This window comes from Littorina saxatilis, linkage group LG17, assembly GCF_037325665.1.
Source record: "Littorina saxatilis isolate snail1 linkage group LG17, US_GU_Lsax_2.0, whole genome shotgun sequence".
NCBI lineage: Eukaryota > Metazoa > Mollusca > Gastropoda > Littorinimorpha > Littorinidae > Littorina > Littorina saxatilis.
In genome coordinates, this window is record NC_090261.1 from 22,771,525 (window position 1) to 22,794,542 (window position 23,018).

Sequence of the window (23,018 nt, forward strand, 5' to 3'; positions counted from 1 at the left end):
TAACGGCGGTTGCACAGTTGAAGACAAAGTTTTGATAATTTTAGTGTCGGTGTCAGTCTTTGCTGCAAAGAAGTGAGCTTATATATAAATTAGGGAGAAAGTAGCATTCAAAGTCTAAGCAAATTCTCCAACCCGGTGTAACACGAGAAATTTACTCCCACGAGATTTTTACTCCGGAGTAAACATTTCGTACGAAAAAGTTACTCCCTTTACGAAAAAAACACTCCCCCATTGCACGAGAAAATTACTCCCCAAGACAGGTGAGTTCCGAGTAAACATTTCGTACAAAAATGTTACTCCCCTGACGAATAAATAACGAATAAATTACTTCACCCCAACACGAGCAATTTAACTTCCCATGCCAGGTGTACGAAATTGTTACTCCCTTGTCCCCTGTTAGTCTTGGTGGTGGAAGGGGTGGAAGGAGGGTAGCGCGACATGCGTTTGCGCGAGGTCACTTGTGTTGGCCATTATCCCTTCGCCCGCACGATCCCATTTGTGACCCTCCACCACGGAATGAGTCGCATGTCACCTTTGCATGATTTTCATATTTTTACATTTTCCTAAAGAGTTTTGTTATGCTCTATCCAGTGGTGAAAATGGTTTTAGAAAAGAGTGAACACTGTTTGTGTTATAAGCCTGTGACTAAGGTGACCCTCACACTGTTTCCAGAAACTCCCCGGACTTATATTAAGCCTAGCGCAGAACCGCGCGAGGTGACATGCGACTCATTTAGTGGTGGAGGGTCACATTTTTGCGTACGAGATTTTTACTGGAAGTAAGAACAAGTCGCGTAAGGCGAAAATACAATATTTAGTCAAGTAGCTGTCGAACTCACAGAATGAAACTGAACGCAATGCCATTGTTCAGCAAGACCGTATACTCGTAGCATCCGAGTCGTCAGTCCACCGCTCATGGCAAAGGCAGTGAAATTGACAAGAAGAGCGGGGTAGTAGTTGCGCTAAGAAGGATAGCACGCTTTTCTGTACCTCTCTTTGTTTTAACTTTCTGAGCGTGTTTTTAATCCAAACATATCATATCTATATGTTTTTGGAATCAGGAACCGACAAGGAATAAGATGAAAGTGTTTTTAAATTGATTTGGACAATTTAATTTTGATAATAATTTTTATATATTTAATTTTCAGAGCTTGTTTTTAATCCGAATATAACATATTTATATGTTTTTGGAATCAGCAAATGATGGAGAATAAGATAAACGTAAATTTGGATCGTTTTATAAATTTTTATTTTTTTTTACAATTTTCAGATTTTTAATGACCAAAGTCATTAATTCATTTTTAAGCCACCAAGCTGAAATGCAATACCGAAGTCCGGGCTTCGTCGAAGATTACTTGACCAAAATTTCAACCAATTTGGTTGAAAAATGAGGGCGTGACAGTGCCGCCTCAACTTTCACGAAAAGCCGGATATGACGTCATCAAAGACATTTATCAAAAAAATGAAAAAAACGTTCGGGGATTTCATACCCAGGAACTCTCATGTCAAATTTCATAAAGATCGGTCCAGTAGTTTAGTCTGAATCGCTCTACACACACACACACACACACACACACGCACGCACGCACACACGCACGCACATACACCACGACCCTCGTTTCGATTCCCCCTCGATGTTAAAATATTTAGTCAAAACTTGACTAAATATAAAAAATGGGGAGTAAATATTTCGTGGAGGGAGTAAGTTTTTCGTGCCTTGGGGAGTTCTTGTCTCGTACGAAAAGTGTACTCGGAGTAAGAATTTCGTACGAAATATTTACTCCGGAGTACATTTTTTGTGGAGTAAAAATTTCGTGTTACACCGGCTCCAAGAGGAGAATAACGTTGACGTCATCATATTTTGTGCTCTTTGGATTGGGCAATATCAGGGGAAGGCGGAAGTGACGCATATAACACTTGACATCATGGCGGGCTGTACGAAACAAGTTGACTTCGTCTTCGACGGAGGACTTCAATCGCATACGCGAGCCTCTTTAATAAATGAGGTGATTAAACAGCTGATGTATCAGAGGAACCAGATACCCCTACAGTTCGACATTTTGAAGCAACAGATGACAGTCAGCGAGGCAAAACATGCACAGGTGAGACTGCCGCTCCTCGTTCCAAATCCAAGTCATTTTGAGTCTCGACAATGACACGTACCCTTTCTTTTGTGATTCACTCTTTTCCCTGTTTTACGTTTGCCGGAAGTGTTTTAAAAAGCCATGGTGTACTTAGGTTGATGCTGATATGTTCACATTTAAAGTACAAGTTCTAAGTATGATGGAAATCAAGACGTATCGCGATTTTGCTTCAGTTTGAAAAAGTTCTCAACTTCTACTTCACTTACAGAGTCAGTGACTTAGTCACACTTCAGGGGCTCACATCCATGAGAGGTGGCATAGGACAAATGTCCTTGACAATGCAAAAGTGATAGGACAATTGTCCTGAACAAAAATAAATCAATAGGACTTTTTTTCGAAACAAAACGTAGGCTAAATTTAAAGGCATATGTACGCGCTCCCGTGTTTACAAAGTGTAGTTTGCCCATAATCGATGTCAAACGCACCATAAGACCATGTAATGACGATATGTCGCCATGCGCGGACCATATACATGCATTACAGCTTGTTTTAGAGTCTCAAAACCTTTGGATGTAAACAAAGACGCAGAGTTATTTCCCTTGCGTCAACGCTACCTCTGTTGGCAAATCTATAAATAGGACGATCCAGATCAAAATGAAAATTAACATATCTCAACATTGAAGGGGTCCTAGACCACAATATTTTGCAGGGAACTTAATTTAGCATGTCTCCAGCTGTTGGTAAAGCAATTAGCGTGTATAGTCATCGAGTACAATATATGGCTTTAATTAAACTTGACTAGTTTCTTGTCACAACTGACAAAGGTAACAGAACAAATAAAATAATTTTCTTGGCAAAAAGGTAACAGAACAAATCAAAGTAATAAAAACGTGTTGTTCTGTCTCTGAGCTAATAACGACAATTCACTGTGATTGTTCCTTTCTCTTTCTGGTGGATGCCCACATTTCCACAACCTTCACCACCCACTGTTTCTTCTGAATGTCAACCTTTGGCCCCTCCAGGTAGCATATCAATCTACTGTAAGTTCAAAAGTACTGACAATGTTCGGATCAAATGAAAGCATAATCGGACAATGACCACTTTGTGACAAAAACTATAGGACATAATGTCCTCTTGCATGAAAAATGTTCAGCACATTTGGAAAAAATATCCGTGTATGTCCGATGTCCGACATGGATGTGAGCCCCTGCACTTACTGACTTACTTATAGGCATAATACGTTCATCCATGTATACACTCCAGTGCAAATGTGGGGTTGCGGAAATGTGATGCCATTCAGATTCACCTGATTCTTGCGAATCTCACTGAATGCCAACCGAAACAACACCACACCAGGCACGTTTCTACTCATTTCAGTCATTAGTACCATTAAAAGTCCCCACGTACAACCTATTTTAACTGCTTAAGTACTCAGAATAAACATTGTGATCCACACACAAAAACACTATCTCTGTTCATGTCAGGGAGCCTGTTAATGGTATAAACTTTCATACTCTGCAAAGGTATTTCTAATTCTATGCCCAGTCGAGATAAATTTCTCTCAAACACCTTGACACTCGCAGTCTAGCCAAGTGAGCGCCCAATAGACTGATCGCTGCTTATACTTTTCTTTAAACATTTTATTCTGTCCTGTGTATTTGCAATGTACTGTGTTACATTATGTGCAGAAGTACAAGAGTAGACATAGTTTTCTTTTAAACATTTGTCATTAACATTTTAACAACATAGTCATAGTGTGCATCACTGCATGCTGCAATAAATGAAGACGCGATGAGTGTTACTGAAACTTGAAAGGGAAGACTGTTAAACTTAAAGGCTGACATAGTCCTATTTAATTAGTTTAATTACTTCCAGGGCTTTTCCCATCGTTGCGGGGATGTATAAATTAAGCTTCCTGCAAAGTTTTAGGTTTGAAGTCCTTACCAATTACGAGAAATAATTAATTCTTTATTGCATTGTTTAGCAACAGTTCTCCAGGACATGGGCTATTTTTAGACCGTTGACGTCACTTCGTGACGTTTCGTAAACCAAAGATGGCGTTTGAGACTGTTCTGTTTACATTCGACACTATCAACACCACTTTGCAATACTGAAATAATTTTTTCTGTGTTCGAAAGCTACAGCCAATCGTTATTATATCCCCTTAGGTACAGTTTTATAACATTATTGGCACATGTAAACAATATGAATTAATTAATGAACGCTACGAATATGGCAGCCTTTAAGTAGTAATAGAATAGAACTTAGAAGTACTGTTTTTAACATGAGTTGCTTGTTTTTCTGGACTTTCTTCAATGTTGGCTTTGCAGAATGCTGCTGCCAGGCCGCTGAATGGACTGAACCAAACACACAACAAAACGAAGAATGTGATCTCCAACCTGGACCAGCTCTTTGAAAACATCCTGAAAGCCTTTGAAATCTGCCCAGAGATCCAACAAGCTCTTATTATGTTAGGCAGCACACCTGTCACACCCAAAGAGTCTTACCTAATCAGACTGCCACATATTTGCCCAGAGGCTGAAAATGTCTCACTCAAGTCATCCAAGCAGGCCCTTTTCCGACATCTTATTGCAGAGGAGGTTTTGTCGGGCAATGCTTCTCTCGGTCCCACCAACGTCTACCTGGTGCTGAGCGCTCCTCATTCTTCCGCGCTACCTGGTTTCGTGCCAAAAACCACCTTCAAGGTACCTTCTAGAGGGTACTGCCTTACCCTCAACATGATCTGCAGCCAGCCCAGTTTCTGTGCACAGGATCTAACCATGGACGACACAGAGGTAGAAATCTCAGGCGTTGAACCCTTTGAGCGATCATCCTTTGCCGACATCAGCCTGCCAGAAGTGGCTTGCCACATTAAGTCTCCATCTCCAGACAAAATGGCCAGACTTTTGAGCGGCTTTGATGCTTGTCGATACTTGCGAGTAAGGCAGGCAAGCGGTTCAGATATGGGGGAGGGACTGAAGCTTGAAGGGGAGATGGAGAAGATTCAGTTCAACACCCCTCTCACGCGCAGCACCCCAAAAGTTGGCTACACCCGCCTTGTCACCTGTGATCACATTTGGTTCCAGTGCTCCACTGTGATAAAGGGATACAGGTTCTGAATGCTGTTCTTTTTCCTTGTATTTGTTAACTGCACATAATGCCTCATTGCCTTTCATGTAGATGTGCAAATATCTACGATTAAGTTATACTTGAGTCATTTATCTCCTTGGGCCAAGCTGGGACATGGTGTGGATGCTGTTGTATTATGACTCATATGAGCTTGATAGTTATCGGAAAATCATTGATATGAAGCAACTTTCCACTTTGTGTATAGACTTGCACAACTTGATTGTTTCTTTTTTTTCTGTTACCATTTTAGATCATTTGAGGCATTCATCCGTCAGTATCACATTGTATAATGCAACAAATGGTGTTTCCATTTTGGGGCAGCAACTGCTGTGGTATGATGCAAAGTGACACCAACAAAAACTTTTGCCAGACAATTTTAATGAGTTTGTGATTCACTATGAGTCATGAGTTCCTGATGATGTCAGAGACATTAGTAAATTGTAATATATTTATTTAAATTTCTTTGTCACTGAACATACAACTTCTGTTGCTGCAAATTGATGAATACTTTGCAGCAGCTCCAAGTCCATACATTTACATTTTGAAGTCTCGTCATTTTGGAAATGTATCTTTTGGAGATGATGGTTGACATTGTGATTGGGCCAAAAAAAAAAATAGGTGTGGTTACGGTAACATAGCCAAAAAAAATAGGGTAGGTAGGTAGGCAATCACTTTTTTTTCTAATGTGTACAAATTAAACCTACCGTACTTTCCGGGTGACAAGGCGCTTTGTTATCTAAGACGCACCCCCTTCTTTAAAAAAAAAAAATTGTAATCCAGTCACCCATTGGACGCAGGGGGCCAATAGGGCGCACCAAAATGACCCAGTTTTTGCCATGAGAGGTGGTTCCCCTGTCATATCTGAGAGAGGAAACACTTCCTGCATCGGGGTCAGTGACCGGTCAGTGACCAAAGGCATTGTGATAGCTGGGTGGCCTTGTTAAAAGACACGACCTTCTTCCCAGGGGTCAATGACCCAGTTTTTGCCATGAGAGGTGGTTCCCCTGTCATATCTGAGAGAGGAAACACTTCCTGCATCGGGGTCAGTGACCGGTCAGTGACCGAGTTTAACAGAGTGGAAATCTGTGTGTGCTGCCAGATCAAAGGCAGGGCAGTACCTAGTAGCTGAAACATGCATTATCACAAGTTGTTTGACTGGTACTCAAGCGGTCTCTTTGATTTTTTTTGTATTTCATACACGGATTAGGCGCTTCGTTATACAAGACGCAGGGGTCGAACTCGAGGAAAAAAGTCGCGCCTTATGACCCGGAAAGTACGGTACTTGACAGGGAAATAAGTGTGCGACACGGGCGCTTTCGCTTTCATTGCGTTTTTTGCACTCGGTTTTTTTTGTTTTTTTTTGACAAATGTAATAAAAAGTTATAGGATCGGCCCCTAAAAATAGGGTAGGTCGGGTTACCGTAACCACACCTATTTTTTTTTTTTGGCCCTGTGATACATAAGAGTACCGGGTACTGCTGTTTTCATCATTCATGGGACTCTGGACCAGGCTTCTGACGCTTTAAAAATGGGTCCCGGTAAGTTTTTTTCTTGTTTGTACCTTTCAAAGGCCTTTTACAACTTAACCAAGAATCAGACATAGGAATGTTCGCAGAGTATAGGCGATTTGCAGAAGTTGTAGGGTCTCATTTCATGTGTCCTGAAAGAGTTTCAGATGATGTTGTTGAAAAAGTTCTGTCCAAATATTGAATTAAAAAAAAAAATCATTCTTGTACTGTAGTTTGTTTTTTATGTTGATGCTGTCATTAAATTAGGTCATGGTACCGGTTGAAATGACTAGACCACTTCGTGCAGAAACTATTTGAATCATGTGTATGATCAGATAAGTGGGTGTAGTATCACTATCACTGAGGTTTCAATTTTTGAAGCAAAAGTACATCTAACATGCTCTCCTTGAACTTGAAGGATGCAGAAGAATGTTCTCTGCACTCAACTCATTTTCAGATGTTTTTAACCAGGGCTGTTATCATACCTGGAGAATTAATGTGCTTTTCATATATGCATGGGTGGGATTATTCCGGTATGCCGGAAATCCGGATTCGTAATGTCTGTGGTAACGTTTTTTGGTTAATTATCAGGGGTGGGACTCTCTTGTGATGAAAAAAGAGGAAATCCCTTTTCTCTATGGGGGGTTCGGGGGCATGCTCCCCCGAAATTTGTTTAAATGGTACATTAAAATCTGGTGCATTCTGAGACTAAAATTCAACTCGTTTGGATCAGGTAAAAAAGACATTCTCCTCACTCCCCCCCCCCCAAAAAAAAAAAAAAAACACAAAAAAAACCACACCCAACCAAACAAAAAACACACTTTCACACAACAATGGTAACATTGTAATATGCATACTTACTCCATTACTGGCAATAGTATGATCCAAGTGACGCCCAAGCTCAAAATGACTATTAGTTATCTGGAGTTTTCAGTCAACACAATTTAACTCTCAAGCCTCCAGTGTTCTGTTCCATCTTCACTTCTCTCCATATCATTCAGTCAACAAGTTATAGATACTGTGATGAAAAGTGACGCGGAAAAATAGATTACTCCAGCGGAATATGTAAGTTGTGTCCGCGGAAATTCGCAGAAAAGTCCCACCCCTGATAATTTATACAAATCCATCAGCATCAGGGGGCCCCCAGACCCCCCTTTTAAATTTTTTAGGATTCATGACATTTTTCAATCCCACCCATGTATATGAAATACCTCATATCACTGAGATGATAATTCATTGAGCTTTGTGACTGTACACATTTTGAGCCAAACTATGCATATATATATATATTTATCATTATTAGGCTCTTGCTGTGATCACAGATAGTGTGAAACTTACAAGTGTTTTTAGCAATTTACTGTGTGACTCAAAGCATCATCACTGATGTTAAGCAACATTTATTCCAGTATTTTAGATCAGTGTTAATGTGTATTGTGTGTTGCCTACTTGTATGTTGGCCCGTTTCGTGTTTCTGTATCTTGGAAAGTGATTTTAGTATTTGTACATTATGCCCATAATTCCTGGTTAATAATAATAGATTAATTAATAATAGTTTTAATACACACATGGACAAGGCTTCTGAATGAAACAAAAGTAGCAGCAGCAACAACAAACGTTCTCAACGTGTAGTAAGTGTCAAATCAGTGACTTAGGTCTGATGGGCTGTAAAAAATCTTGACAATGTGTGTTCTGTTTCTTAATAATTTAATCATACGTGAAAATTAACTCCATTCTTGGCTAAACTCTCAGGTTTTACGTAGAGGAACAGTTTTAGTTGCAGGATATTACAGTTCATACCTTCAAATTCTATGTGAAAGGGTCGGTCCAAACTGCCACAGAGCTGGTGACACAAATTTCTTTGTTTTATGTTTACATGATTTGATTTTTTTTTATGAGCAAGTTTTCTCTACTTCTAGGCTGTTTTTTCCTAGAAAAGTATGGATTGAGCATTTAATTGAGCAGATTACTAAAATGTAAAAAAAAATCTGTTCCATAATAGCTATCAAAAGTTACAAGTACTGAAGTGTATGTCCGTGTGTACTGTTGCAAGTTACTCAATATTTTGTGAGCGTTTTTCGTTGTCCTCTTATGCGATTTGTTTTCCGTCATGGATTGTACGACACATGTTTTCCAACAGAAAGAGTCATATGTGAAAAAAATATGTGTTTCAACCTTAAGCTGATACCTTTGATCTCAGTAGTAAGCATCTTAGTTTACCATTACCCGTGCCTGCACCTAAAATGAGCATCAATTACATTAATTATGTGCACATGAAAGAAAAGTTTTGTTCGTTGAGGAAGTCTGAAAGCAAATTTCCTGTTAGTGTCAGAAAAATGTTTCGGTGCTAAAGTTAATAAAACGGGCAGAGTACTCCGAGTCACTGCAAAACAGCGTTCTGCAATTGACAAAAGTCTGCAAATAACTGTCAGGTTTGAATGGGTTGTGAAAGAGTGAATATTCTTTCTATCAGTGAGGCAAGCGTTGACCATGTGCTCTTTGTCTATGTGATTCAGACATATCCCTCACAAGTGACAGGCCTGCTATGTCAGGTGGGAAAGTTTGACTCGGTAAAATCAAGAGAATTCACTCTTACGCAACCCTAACAAACCCAACAGGTTTTTTTCCGCAGATCATCTATTGTTACAGGATTTTATTCTGACCATACTTTTACTCAATTACGATATTAAGTGTCATATCGTTTGTTGAAGTTGTCCTTCATAACTAATCACAACTTGCATAACCTTGACATTTCAGGAATACTGAGTCTCTGCAGGGGAAGCAAACTTACTTTCATAATAGAAAGATTGCTTTTGCACCAATAAACAGAATTCAGAACCAATACATTTACAGTGGAGAGTGTCTCGTGTTTTTTATGGTGTGAAGATTTATTTATTTTCTTCAAAATTTGGTTTTACGAAGCAATTGTGGTTGTGCCTTTTATTGGTGTTGCTTTTAAAAGTGAAGGTAAGGTTTAGCAAACACTTGAGACTGCATTATGGTTATTACAATTCTCCTTTACAATTACAATGCATGTCTTGCTCGCCTTTTTTAAATCGATTGAGGTGGACTGTGTCATTCAACCAGCCACTCAGCATATGAACACACACACACACACACATGTAACCTCGCCACACACACACATGAGGCCAATTGAATAGTATCTACAATTTATTTACAAATGAAGCATGCACTCACTCAGACAATGACATGCAAACCTTCATGATTTATTCAAACTAAACATCACAGTTTTGTTATCCATGTTCTCTCTCACACACGCTACCAGACACAAACACAGTCAAGTTGAGATCATTCAAATCCTGGACGATGCTGAAGACTGAATTGCTCTCAGCTTCCCATAAACTTTAGCTGGCGGGCTCCCTGAAAAAAGAAAGTCAACACATTATTATTATTATTATTATTGTGATCATTTTTATGCGCCTAAACTAGATATAGCCCTAGGCGCTTACATATTAATTTCTGCCGTTTGAAATGGAATTTTTTACAGACAGACAGACAAACAAGACATTTTTTACACACAATATATAACGCATTCACATCGGCCAGTAAAGCTCAGTAGCCTATTAGGCGGGCATTCACCTTTCACGGCCTTTATTCCAAGTCAAACGGGTATTTGGTGGACATTTTTATCTATGCCTATACAATTTTGCCAGGAAAGACCATTTTGTCAATCGTGAGATCTTTAACGTGCACACCCCAATGTAGTGTACACGAAGGGACCTCGGTTTTTCGTCTCATCCGAAAGACTAGCACTTGAACCCACCACCTAGGTTAGGAAAGGGGGGAGAAAATTGCGGCCTGACCCAGGGTCGAACACGCAACCTCTCGCTTCCGAGCGCAAGTGCGTTATCACTCAGCCACCCAGTCCCACACATATAATTGCACTTGTCTTGTCTTGGAGGCAAATGTTCAATCAAGAGAAAACCTTTTCAAAATGTAATGTTTCATCACAACGTTACATTAAAAACAACTACATGTACTCACAAATTGTGGATTTGAAAATCACAGTGAAGCATGAGAAGAGCAAATTGCAGCTTTCTCCACAAACTAATACATGGCATAGCTTCACAAATCTTTAAAAAAAAAAAAAAAAGTATATAAGCACATACCCATAATCAAGGCACAGATAGCTCGTCTTGCAATCTGAATGCTCTGGTAGGAACCAAGAATGTGGACCTTGCTGAAAATAAAAAGTTGTATTCCTGCATTAGTCACTGTACAAGAGTTCAAACTGGCAAGTAAGGATCAAATGGCAGAAAAGAGCACTCAAAGATCATGAAAAGTCTGCAATAACAATTTGAAGTTACACGTTTTCAGTTCATGTGTGAAATTTATTGTCTCATAGTACTATCACTCATACTGTAATTTTTTTACTCTCTTCACTAAAAAGCACCCTTGAGCCTGCCTGTATTTTTTTTTAGTGAACACTATTTTCAATACAGAACCAAGAATGTTCCTGAGTGAATTTCTGTCTTCATTTAAGGCAAGAAATGTTCTGCCCTATCTCAAGTACACGCACACAAATGCCTTCGACAAGATGTTTATATCTGTAAATTATGTGCGAATTCTAAAACATACCTGTCAGCAAGAACGATTCGTGTTTTGGTAGCATTTTCGATACTGAATTTTGTTTTTCCACCTTTTCCAGCCAAACGACCAATGGCTCTGCCCAAGTGGTCTCCCTTCAACATTTTTACTGCAAACAAAAATGCAAAAAATGTAAGCTAACCAATAAATGCTCTGAAAAAATGCTAAAAGTGGTCAAAGTTACAACTTACAGGTCTACATAAAAAGATGTACAGGCAAATCCAGCTAACTCACACACGTTTAAGTCAAAAATTCGCTTAGCACACAAAGAAATTCTGGTCCGGAATTATCCCTCTTTATCTATGTGTACAAAGTACCCTGAGCTCGAAATGGGATTTCTCTTACGTAAGTCGAAAGACGGATAGCACACAACAGAAAGTCAGTCCCAAAGACAAAGTTTACTCTATATTTACTACAGCAACTCGAAACACGAAACTTGGCGTCTCACACTAGCGCATTGTGTAACCTTATTCCCTTCTTCTCTACACGGACGCCACACCGACTGGTCAGTCGGCACGCAATTAAGTATGAACTGAAGTTAGGAGGGGGGCGAGGAGGGGGCGAGGAGTAAGGAGAATTATCCAACTCCAAGAAAACATTCTGAAAAAGGTGGGGAAGTGGTGACAAGGCAGTGAACGCACTCACCATGCACTGACATCATACGAAAGCAGCCACACAAACACAGCACAGAGGCAGAGGCAGGTGTGCAGATGCTTTGTGAGAATAAGCGTTGAAAACCAGTTTGAATAAAAAAAAAACAGCAGATAGAGCCGCATGTCATAATCATTCTTCTTGTCTGGCTTTATTGAATGCACTCTTCAGTCGGACTGTACACAAACCGCTCTCACTCTCCCTCACTGACTGCCCTAAGCCCTGACAACTGATCCTTAGAAATTGTTTGGAAGAGTACACCTCTCTATTTCTCTCCAATGCTCTTCCTGCTGACTTCAGTGACACCGGACACCCCACTGAGTTTAGCCAGCTACCCCCCCCCCCCCCCCCCCCCCCTCTCTCTCTCTCTCTCCCCAGCCATGTACTGTTTGGTGCTGTGGCCAGAGAGGTGTCACCGGCTAATTGAGGCCAGCTGCACTGTTCACTCAGAGCAAAACTAGTTGACTGTGTCTAACTTTTGACAAAGCAACACAACTGAAGGGTTCACAGATTAGGTAACCGACTCACTGGTCAAGGCTGCAGGGAAACAAGAGTATCTTGTCAATGAAAGAGGTTACACACAGAGATACGCGATGCTGAGAACGGTGGCCGATTTTTCACTCTCTTTCTCGGAGGGCCTTCATCATTGCAGGGACTGCTGTAAAGAAATGCTTGCTCAGAACTCTTTTTGCATTGAAACATGCACCAGAACTGGTGGACACCATCGACAATGTCAAACATGAAATCGAAGCAGTTTGCTTGAAGAAACGGTCGTCAGCAACTCAAACTTCTCTGTTTTCTTTTTTTAAGAAAATCTGAGGTGACTTTCTTTGTGGCCCCGCCCCCTCCTCTGTAAGGACCCCCCTCCATAAGGACCGATTTTTGTCAACATTTTCAAGGTCGCTAGAGAGGGGTTCCACTGTACTATGACCAAGTCGAAATTTCGGATAGGACACAATAACAATTCGGTCCCTTCAATTTCGTCTTATCCGGATTTGCCTGTAATGTATGATATATAAATATACACATGATCCCAGCGAAGCTGGAGGTATCCCACATACTGTAATCGACTTGAGAAATGTTCACACCGATAATACATAATAAAGAAGGATTCTTTGTGCCCGGCTACGTGCTACAGTTGGAGATGGAAGTTCACCAAAAATTGGGACCATACTAACAAAAATACGGTGGGTGCAATAGTCGCCCCCATTTTTTCAACAAAAGCCACCCAAGGCCGCTTTGGACGGGTAGAAATTCTGTACTTTCCAAGTCTATTTGTGTGTGGTTGTTCAAGACTGTGGATAAAGCTCGCGTGAGAAGATTAGGTCACGGTCAAAAGTCTTTGACGTCAATTATTGCATCATGACGTCATGCCTCCCTGTAGTCTTTCTCTCTCGCGCAGTGTGTGTGTTTGTGTTCATTTTGAGCACATGTGTTAGTGTTACTGTGTGTGTGTGTGTGTGTGTGCGTGCGCACGCGTGCATGAGTCTGTACTCGTATGTGTGTGGTGTGTGTGTGTGTGTGTGCGCGCACGCGTGCATGCGTCTGTACTCGTGTGTGTGTGAGTGTGTGTGTGGGCATAAGTGTATGTGTGTGCGTGTATGTGTGTTTGTTTGTAAAGGTGTGTATGTCCGTCTGTCCATATGTGCGTATGGGTGTGTGTTTTGTGTGTATGAAGTTTTTGTGAGAGAGTGAGTGAGTGCGTGTGAGTGAGTGTGTGTATGTGTGTGTGTGTGACTTGGGGGGGTGTGTGTGCGTGGGTGTGTGTGTGTGTGTTTGAGAGAGAGAGAGAGTGTGTGTGTGTATGTGAATGTGTTTGTGTGTATGTTTGTGTGTGTCTGAGTTTGTGTGTATGTTTGTGTGTGTATGAGTGTATATATGGTGTTTGTTTGTAAAGGTGTGTGTGTTCGACTGTCTATGTGCGTATTTGTTTGTTTGCTTAACGCCCAGCCGACCACGAAGGGCCATATCAGGGCGGTGCTGCTTTGACATATAACGTGCGCCACACACAAGACAGAAGTCGCAGCACAGGCTTCATGTCTCACCCAGTCACAGTATTCTGACACCGGACCAACCAGTCCCAGCACTAACCCCATAATGCCAGACGCCAGGCGGAGCAGCCACTAGATTGCCAATTTTAAAGTCTTAGGTATGACCCGGCCTGGGTTCTAACCCACGACCTCCCGATCACGGGGCGGACGCCTTACCACTAGGCCAACCGTGTATGTGCGTATAAGTGTGTGTTTTGTGTGTATGAGATTTGTGTGAGTCAATGTGTGTGTGTGTCTGTGTGTGTGTGTGTGTGTGAGTGTCTGTTTGTATAAGAGAGAAAGAGAGAGAGAGTGGGTGGGTGGGAGTGTGTTTGTGCGTGTGCGTAAGTGTATGTGTGTGTGTATGTGTGTTTGTTTGTAAAGGTGTGTATGTCCGTCTGTCTATATGTGCGTATGGGGGTGTGTTTTGTGTGTATGAAGTGTGTGTGAGAGAGTGAGTGAGTGCGTGTGAGTGAGTGTGTATTTTTGTACGTGTGTAACTTGAGGTGTGTGTGTGTGAGTGTGTGTGTTTGAGAGAGAGAGAGAGAGAGAGAGAGAGAGAGAGAGAGAGAGAGAGAGGTTTGTCTTTCGCTGGGGTATGCAGTGCCTTGGCGTTGCACATCTACTTAATTTTGTTGTTCTCTTGATTTTCCAACCCTAACTTCTAACATTCCACAACTTTAACTACCAACAACAATGAGGAAAACAAGTCTGACACCAAACAATTCCCATGTCATGATGCAAAAGAGAGATAAGTGTGTAATCCATTAGTTGCAGATATATTTGTCATTCCCATTCATGTAAACAAATAATTAAAGAAGGCTGACCGACCTACCAACCTTACATCCCCCATTCAACCTGAGACAGATAAGGAGACTGGGGCCCTAACTGTTAAAGGTAAAAGCAGTTGTGCTTTGATGATGTGAATCACTCTTTGAGCTGTATGTGTTATCAGGCATGGGAATTGTCCGCCGAAAGGCAAATTTCTGCCGAATTTTTATTTCTTTATTTATTTGGTGTTTAACGTCGTTTTCAACCACGAAGGTTATATCGCGACGGGGAAAGGGGGGAGATGGGATAGAGCCACTTGTCAATTGTTTCTTGTTCACAAAAGCACTAATCAAAAATTTGCTCCAGGGGTTTGCAACGAATTTTTATTTTGTTCCGCCGAAAAAGCAAAAGTGTCCGCCGAAAAAATAAATGGGGGAGGCAAAAATGGATCTAAAAACTGAATTTGATGACAAACTTGGAGCTCAGATGACGCCAAATTGCACCATTTGGGTTCTTGGGAGAGAAAAAAAATACCACCCCCCCCCCCCCCCCCCCCCCCAGTAAGACTTTGCTCTAATTACACATTTTCAGACTTTTTTTTACTTTTTCAATTCCCATGCCTGGTTATGTTAGCAGAAGCAACATTTGTATAAGCATGTCAGTAAATGAACTGTTTTCTTACCATCTTTGACATCAAAAGATTCAACGAAGAGATCATCCAGACGGACAATGGCAAGAGCGTCCTGCAACCAGAAAAATGCGTTTTGGGCATAAGTTTACAATAGTAACTCAGCAGCAGTGTTTACTTACTTACTGCCCATTATGCTGGTTGGCATGTAGGGCAGCAACAAAGGACCTTCACTCCTGTCTGTTCTGGGCCAGTCTCTGAATGGTACCCCATGTTAGGTTCAGGGTCTTCAGTTCTCCCTCAACCGTTCGTCGCCAGGTGTTCTTGGGTCAGCAGTGTTTAGTTTTCAGATAACTGAGACAGCAAACTTATGAACATAATGCTCGACTGTTAACGTGTTCTAATGATAGATTTTTTAGTGATAATGTGATAATGTATAAAAACATCTAGGGCTGTTCTGTTTGATTAAGGGTATTCAGCTGGTATCTTATTCATGTTTTTATTACTTAGTGGAAGAATTTTTTTTAGTGTATGTTTAATGGTGTATGCTTTTAATTAAGCGTTGTTGACTATGAATGTAGATGTAAATGCTTGTATAGCTGTGTTTTAATTTTAAATGTGTCAAGCGCAAAGAGCATAATTGTAAAGTTATGATGTTGCGCTATATAAATGCTCATTTATTATTATTATAATGAATCAGTTTAAAACTGCATCTATGGCTCTAACTTTGCCTGAAGTTACAATACATTGATATATGTTGTTTTTTAAAATTAGAAAGATTTAAAAAGATCTCAGGGTAAATTCAGCTTCCCTCCTCATGTACCTAACTATCATGGTTCATACCCTGCCTCCAATTCATATGCTGAGCTCTTTCCACTCTCTCTTCCAATACACGCATTAAATAATCCAAACAAGCAACAACAAACTAACTACTCTTAGTAACTTGGTCTTAGAAAGAGTTTGCAGCATATCTTGAGTGGCTTTTCATAAAAAAAATGATGTGGCAAATGTACCATTCAGACAAACCCATCTCAGTACCACAATACAACCAGTAAGTTTAAAATACCAACTTCTGTTTACCATAACTTACATTCACATCAAATCCCAAGAGGAACGCCTTAACGAAATCGGCTCCTTTTTGAATTGCATTGGAGGCCTTGGTTTCCTGGCTCGTCTGCAACAAAAATCACATCATAAAGCAATCTGAAGAGTACATGTACTCAAAAAATAAAAAGTGCCTTTTTTACATGGGTACTTTTACAGAATGTGTAATGGTCAAATGCCACTGACAAAAAATCCCCGTCATAAAAGGACACCTGCAATGACGAAAACAATTTTACCCGCTAAAAAAGAAATACCCGCTATTTCACTTTTCAGGTACAACGTACTCTGCTGCAGTACTCACACGAAGTCTCTCCTGGAATCTTTGCTACCATTGAGTAAAAGAATGAGGTAAATCATTTTGTAATGATGTACATCAATGAAGTTGAAACAAAGGAAACTTTCAAAGCAAAATCCATATATATGCATAAAGGGATCAGTTAAAACAAATCATGCAGCACACTATTAAGTATAAGAACAGAAGAAGCTGAGACTTTTGACTATGTAAAGTACCAAGTACTTTTTTTTTCTTTCTTTCTCTTGCCATAGCATACACTCACCCTCAACTCAACAGAACGGTTCCGTAAGTTGTATCGGATCTGTAGTTTAAGCTGTTCTACTACTGGTGTGAAGATTTTCTCCCAGTTCTGTTGCAAGGGTGTCCTTCTGTTTGTCTGCACAGGTATCCGTCTGAATTCTGTCTTTCCTGCCTGCCAAGACAAAAAAAAGTCCAAATGGAAATTTAAGTCAAGAATGACAGGAACATAAAAGTACATCCGTTCACTTTCACCAAAACTAGAGGATAACCATGTATACATGTATCTTTTCTTTGTTACAGACCGGTGATCATTGTTTGAATGGATACCAGTAAGTTCGTCACACGGTAGATTCGTCACCGGTCCCCAGTAACTTCGCCACAGGTAACTTCGCCACAGTAGTCCAAGCGCGGCTGTTATGTAATGGTAATACAACCTTGCACCTCCCCCCTCTCTCTCTCTCTCTCCCTCTCCCCCTCTCTCTCTAGTGTTTATTCTCTCTCTCTCCCTCCCTCTCTCTTTCCCTCCACCTTCCACCCCTCCCTCTCCTCACATTGAGTTTCTCTGCCTCCTTGACAGTGAGGTTGAAGTCATAGGACTCTCTCTCTCTCTCTCTCTCTCTCTCTCTCTCTCTAAAAAATGTGAATCTTGAATCTCTCCCACAAATCAAACATCTGAAAGCATAAGCTCTAAGCATAAACACCCGCCCACCCTGCCGGTAACTTCGTCACCCGTGACGAATCTACCGTGTGACGAACTTACTGGTAGCCGTTTGAATAACCCATTCAAGGTCAAGGGTGACAAAAAAAGAAAAAAAAGTTAATTTAATCATATATCATATGGTTTCCCTGCTAGGTTGAATCACTTCCAGCAATTCTTCGCCACATGCAGGTGTAAGAAGTACGTCAGCCAGCATTGTTAAATTTGTTTATGATACTTTAAATCTCATTTGCTCCAAACTGATTGCGCCGCCCCCCCCCCCCCCTTCAACTCTAAAGGCCTAATCATACCACACTGCCGAACTGAACTGTTCAGACACTCATTTTTTGTAAAGACAGCTCAGGAGTGGAACCATCTAAGCGAGGAGGTGATAGGCTGCACATCAGCAAAAGCCTTTTCTACTGCCGTAGGAAACCTCCCTCCTCCCTCCTCCTCTTTTTAGGCCGCTGCGCCCACCAGTCCCGTCGCATATATAGCCAACTTGGCTCCTGCGACGTACTATACCAGAACCAGAACCAGAACCCCCCCCTCCCCTGCCGGTAATTGCTGGTCAATTAAGATCAGCCACTAAGTTTGGGTGTGGAACAATCTACAACTCAAGCACCATACATTTGCTACGTTCAGTGATCGTGTATGCCTAGATTAGTAGTAGTACACGTTTTGTTACAAGATGAAAACCTGCTCACAAGTTTTTCAGCGGCGACTGGTGGAAAGCATGGCCGTTTTGTTTCCGGATCAATCCCGCCGGTATCTGTGTCCATGTTTTCGGCATTTCTCTTTCCAGATGATGTTGTTGCTTCTGCCATATTTCACGTGGTTCTGTCACTCTTGTGCAAGTGAGAAAGGAAGTGGGCAAAGAAGATAGAAAAGTCGTTGGTTCCACCTAATGCGTACACAAAATTCGATGACGCATATTGTAGGATCCTATCAACAGGCATAACATTCTGTTTTACTTGTGCCCAAATCATGGTTTGTGCCTTTCTATGAGAGACAAAAATAAACTAGCGTCAAATTTCATTTCGAGTAGCATTGATTTTGTTGTTGGTTTTTACAAATACTTCAGTTCAAGTGCAGTGGTTTGATGACGTCAGCGTAATGCCGTAAACAAGTCAAGGGAGACAACTCTACTTTTGTTTCGTTGATCGGAGAGGACAGATGACTGCAACATGGAATCGCAGAAAGTGTTTGAGTGGACTGACGCCCACTTTTGCAGCCTCTCCTCTCAGACGAACATCTATGGCATGCAGAAATTGAGGACGGAAAAAAATACCAAGAAGTTCTTGGTTTCCTCGCTCGACAGCAGTTTTCTCTCTGTTGAATACCAGAAAATAGGCGACAGAGTTACACCACTGACAAAAGGCATTCAGTTTGCACACATTCCAGTGCCAGGTTAATTCTCTGTTCTTATCTATAATCAGAGATTGTGAGAGAGAGAGAGAGAGAGACAGACAGAGAGAGAGACAGACAGAGAGAGACAGACAGAGAGAGAGTGTGACTTTGTTCTTGTCTGTAATCAGAGAGAGAACGTCTAATTGTGCATGGACTAAATTAAATATCCAATGGATCTTTAAGTCCCTGTCTTTATCCCTGTTACAGGCATCCTACCGTGGTCCATCTTCTGCCCTTGTGTAAAAACAATGCAGGCCATGTGGCTGAGCAACGGACAGTCCTATATGATAATGTTAACTGTCATTTCTGATATTTTGTCAGGTGAAGCATATATATAGCTATTCTGATGAACACGTGGGGGAATTCGGGGGCTGTGATTGGATGGTCTCTTCCGATCATCAAAGCATAATGCGGCGGAAGTCGGCCATTTTACTCAATATCCAAAAGCATATTGTCGATAACAAAGACGCATGGTTCCGGTTTCTTCCACGTGTATAAAGTACACGCATACCTCGCCAGGTTTGTTTCTGTGACTAGTCGACAGACGATGCCATTTGCTTTGTGTGTGTTTTTGTTGTTGCTTACTGTACATGACATACATTACGTGTAAAATCCAGTTCTTTAACAGGCAACAAACCTTGCAAATTTCCAGAAGCTGCAATCTGAAGCGACCTATCTCTGATTCTAGCAGACGATCTCTCCAATGTTTAACACAAAATCAGCAAACTCTCCTGTCACATAGAACGTCCATTGTATAGTGCAATGTTGAAATGAAGTTACCGGTCTGAAACATTTAGTCGTTTTTTCTGAGATATCATCTACAGATTTACCGCAGTCTTCACCACGCGAATTCCCAACAGAAGTCAGACTTTCGAACATACAATATACGTAGGCAAGCATGATACGTCATGACGTCATATGATTCCTAGCATATTGACGTAATGCTAAACATCCGGTTATCTCGAGTTTTCTCCGTAATACATGTCCGTGGGGTTTTCAATGTTCGGTTATTTCCGTGGCTTCATGCGGAAAGGGAACCGTCGTCTGCAATCAGCGACATGGACCATTCTGGTACTTGTTGCTGACAAAAACATGATTTTAACACAGAATTTAATGTCAGAATAGCTATATAAACGCTATTGTGTTTTCATCGTAGCAATAGGGTCCGATATTTAGACTCGAACAAGTATAATGCGACTCGTCTTCGACTCGTCGGCATTATACTTGTGTAACCGAGTGCCAATTTACTTTACCCTTTCTCACCGAGCACAAACACTCAAAGCAACTGACACAAGTTATATTACCAGGTTCTTTTATTCCATAAGATGAAAAGGGGAATGTGTGGGATAACGGGGGTTTACTTTCAAATACAAAACTTTCAATGTATTACAACAGGACTAAACAACTCCAAAAACAACGCTCTCAATTCTTCACTCTAAAACTATATTCTAAATTCTCCCTCTAAAGCTACACTTTAAAAACACACTAAATCCTTCCTCCAAACTACACTCTAAAACTCTACTCTAAATCCTCACTCTCCACTTTAACCCAAAAAAACACAATGAAACTCTAATCTAAAACAAACGAAATCTAAAAAAACAACCTAAAAACAATTCTTAAAAAAACAACCAAATCTACAAAAACTCACTGAGCCCCTCTAACAAAAACTAGTCTACAGAACCCAGTCCACAAAAACCAATCTACGAGAACCAGGCTACGAAAACTAATCTACGAGAACCAATCTACGAAAACTAATCTACGAAAACCAATCTACGAAAACCAGTCTACGAGAACTAATCTACAAAAACCTAGCTAAAATAACCCACTAAAAAAACCTGTCTACGAAAACCCCATCTAAAAAGACCCCGTCGCACACTCCGCCATCCTGCAAACCACAGAATGCACGCCGTAAGCATACGTAAACAACTCAACAATTTCAACTACCACAAACTAACTCTTTGAACAACCAAACACATCATTCCTATCAAATAACATACCTACAATACCGTTCTCTCAAACGGTTTTCTAAAGCATTCAATAAACAAAAGTTTTCCCAAACATTCAAATAAATCCTCCCCCAAACAGCATACTCTTCTTCTCACTGCTTACCCATTTACAGAAAGAAAATTGTATTAACCTACCAGCAAAAGAATTCCTCACATCCCAAAGGATTTCAGCCTGTGACCAAACATGTCACACCAGGCGTCCAGAAAACACACGCACAAAAATATACGTTGTCTTCCTTCAGAATTCCAAGCAGAAAAGAAAGTCTCAGTAGACCCCGGGGCCCAACATCTCGCGTGCCTGCGTCACAAGGTTAACACACGTTCGACTCGAGGGGTGTCGAGTACCTTTATTTTCTCTACTTGGTGTTTAACATCACCTTCAACTATTCAAAATTACATCGCGGCGGAGAGAAAAAGAGAGATGGAATAAAGTCACCCGTCAATTGTTTCCTGTTCACAAAAACATTAATCACAATTTTACTCCAGAAACTTATACCAAAAAACAATCGTTTTACCTATGCAAATTTAAGAATCGGCTCTTCCGTCAGACCATTCCAATAAACACAAAACACAGTCTCGGAAACCTTAGTGGATCCCCGATAGTACAGGGGTACCCGAGTTCACAAGTTCAAACAGATGTACACAAGTGCATGTGCACCGTAACTGTCGTCGGTCACAAGCTCACATCTGTCTCGTCTAAATATCGGGCCCTATTGCTACGCTAAAAACACAATAGCTGGTAATGATATAGAAGTGAAATTGTCAGCCATGTATCCTGTACATCTCTGCCTCTCTTGTTCGGTCACGGGCCTGTTGTCCCAATGAGTCAAATGACGATCATGTTGATAATTACCAGACGTACATGTATCACTGATTTTTATTCTCCTGCATGCATGATATTTGATGGCATGCAGTATAGCAGCAGGTTAATAAGCGGGCAAATAATATGTAGGATTACATACAATAATGAATATGGCAATTCTATGTTCCAGGAGATGCAGAGATTGTTTCAATAAGTGCATTTGAAAGGTTGCCACCCAGAAAGGGTCTTGTTGTTGGAATCACGTATGTAATGGTAGGTTATTGTTTCCCTTTGTTTTGGCTTCTGTGTCAGTCTGTGTGTGTGGGGGAGGGGGGGGGAGGTTGTTGTTGTGTGCAAAGTAGGGGACATCTTGTTTGCTCAAACCAAACATTTTCCGAAGTTGTCATTTTTATTTCAATTGTACATGGGTATAATATATATTTTTGTGTTTGATGTTAGAATTGAAGGATACCAGCTAAGTCATACACTCACACACACACACACACACATACACATATCATACACACATTTTTTGTCAGTGTTCAGGGATATGGTACCAAGATCTGTTTTCTTAACAAAATTGCCTTTATGACCATACAACTTTTTACAGTTCAAAGGCAGTTCTTGGTGTCACTTTTTCTCAAAAGTTCGGTAGCTCTGGTGAAATGACAGCAAAGTTGTTAGCAATTTCAACATTTCTCCAACTAACAACATCAAACAGCATCCCTAATGTTTTTTTATGAGGCGTGATCATCGTAGTTTAGTGGCAGATATCCAGGTGTGCCTCACTTGCATGCTCAGAGCATGCACGTTTATAAAACTAACTTGTAAATTGTAATTTACCCCTGATAACCATTTCTTTGGGCGTTTTTTGTAGATTCACACAAACAAAGAGAGCTGGAATATATATTTGTTGCAATAGAATTCCAGAAATAACTTTTTTTTGTTTGTGGTTGTGGAAGAGTTTCTTGTCTTGGAAACATTGAGGTAAGCTACAGGTGACATTGTAGGCCAATCACTAGCAACAGGTAAGTCTCCATACATGGTCGGTGATCTGTG

The 23,018-nt window shown here is 40.8% G+C and overlaps 3 protein-coding genes across 3 annotated transcripts in view; 2 read left to right on the forward strand and 1 right to left on the reverse strand.

Moving 5' to 3' along the window:
- The first annotated feature begins 1,921 nt into the window (after positions 1–1,921).
- On the forward strand, positions 1,922–7,475 carry LOC138953751 (MAD2L1-binding protein-like). The gene is made up of 2 exons (XM_070325646.1): positions 1,922–2,101; positions 4,414–7,475. Exons 1-2 carry the CDS (start codon positions 1,925–1,927, stop codon positions 5,200–5,202), a joined length of 966 nt encoding a protein of 321 aa, XP_070181747.1. The 5' UTR covers positions 1,922–1,924; the 3' UTR covers positions 5,203–7,475.
- Positions 7,476–9,870: 2,395 nt separating this feature from the next.
- LOC138953752 (RNA-binding protein PNO1-like) lies at positions 9,871–18,608 on the reverse strand. The gene is made up of 7 exons (XM_070325647.1): positions 18,449–18,608; positions 17,067–17,216; positions 16,496–16,579; positions 15,460–15,520; positions 11,317–11,434; positions 10,848–10,918; positions 9,871–10,098 (listed from the first exon to the last, which is right to left on the reverse strand). The coding sequence occupies exons 1-7, from the start codon at positions 18,566–18,568 to the stop codon at positions 10,031–10,033; spliced, it is 672 nt and encodes a 223-aa protein (XP_070181748.1). The 5' UTR covers positions 18,569–18,608; the 3' UTR covers positions 9,871–10,030.
- Positions 18,609–18,766: 158 nt separating this feature from the next.
- Positions 18,767–23,018, forward strand: part of LOC138952049 (KICSTOR complex protein kaptin-like) — a 32,110-nt gene continuing 27,858 nt past the window's right edge. The window contains exons 1-2 of the mRNA XM_070323624.1: positions 18,767–19,151; positions 22,150–22,232. Coding sequence (XP_070179725.1) covers positions 18,929–19,151; positions 22,150–22,232 — 306 coding nt within the window. The 5' untranslated portion in view covers positions 18,767–18,928. The remainder of the gene's footprint in view (positions 19,152–22,149; positions 22,233–23,018) is intronic.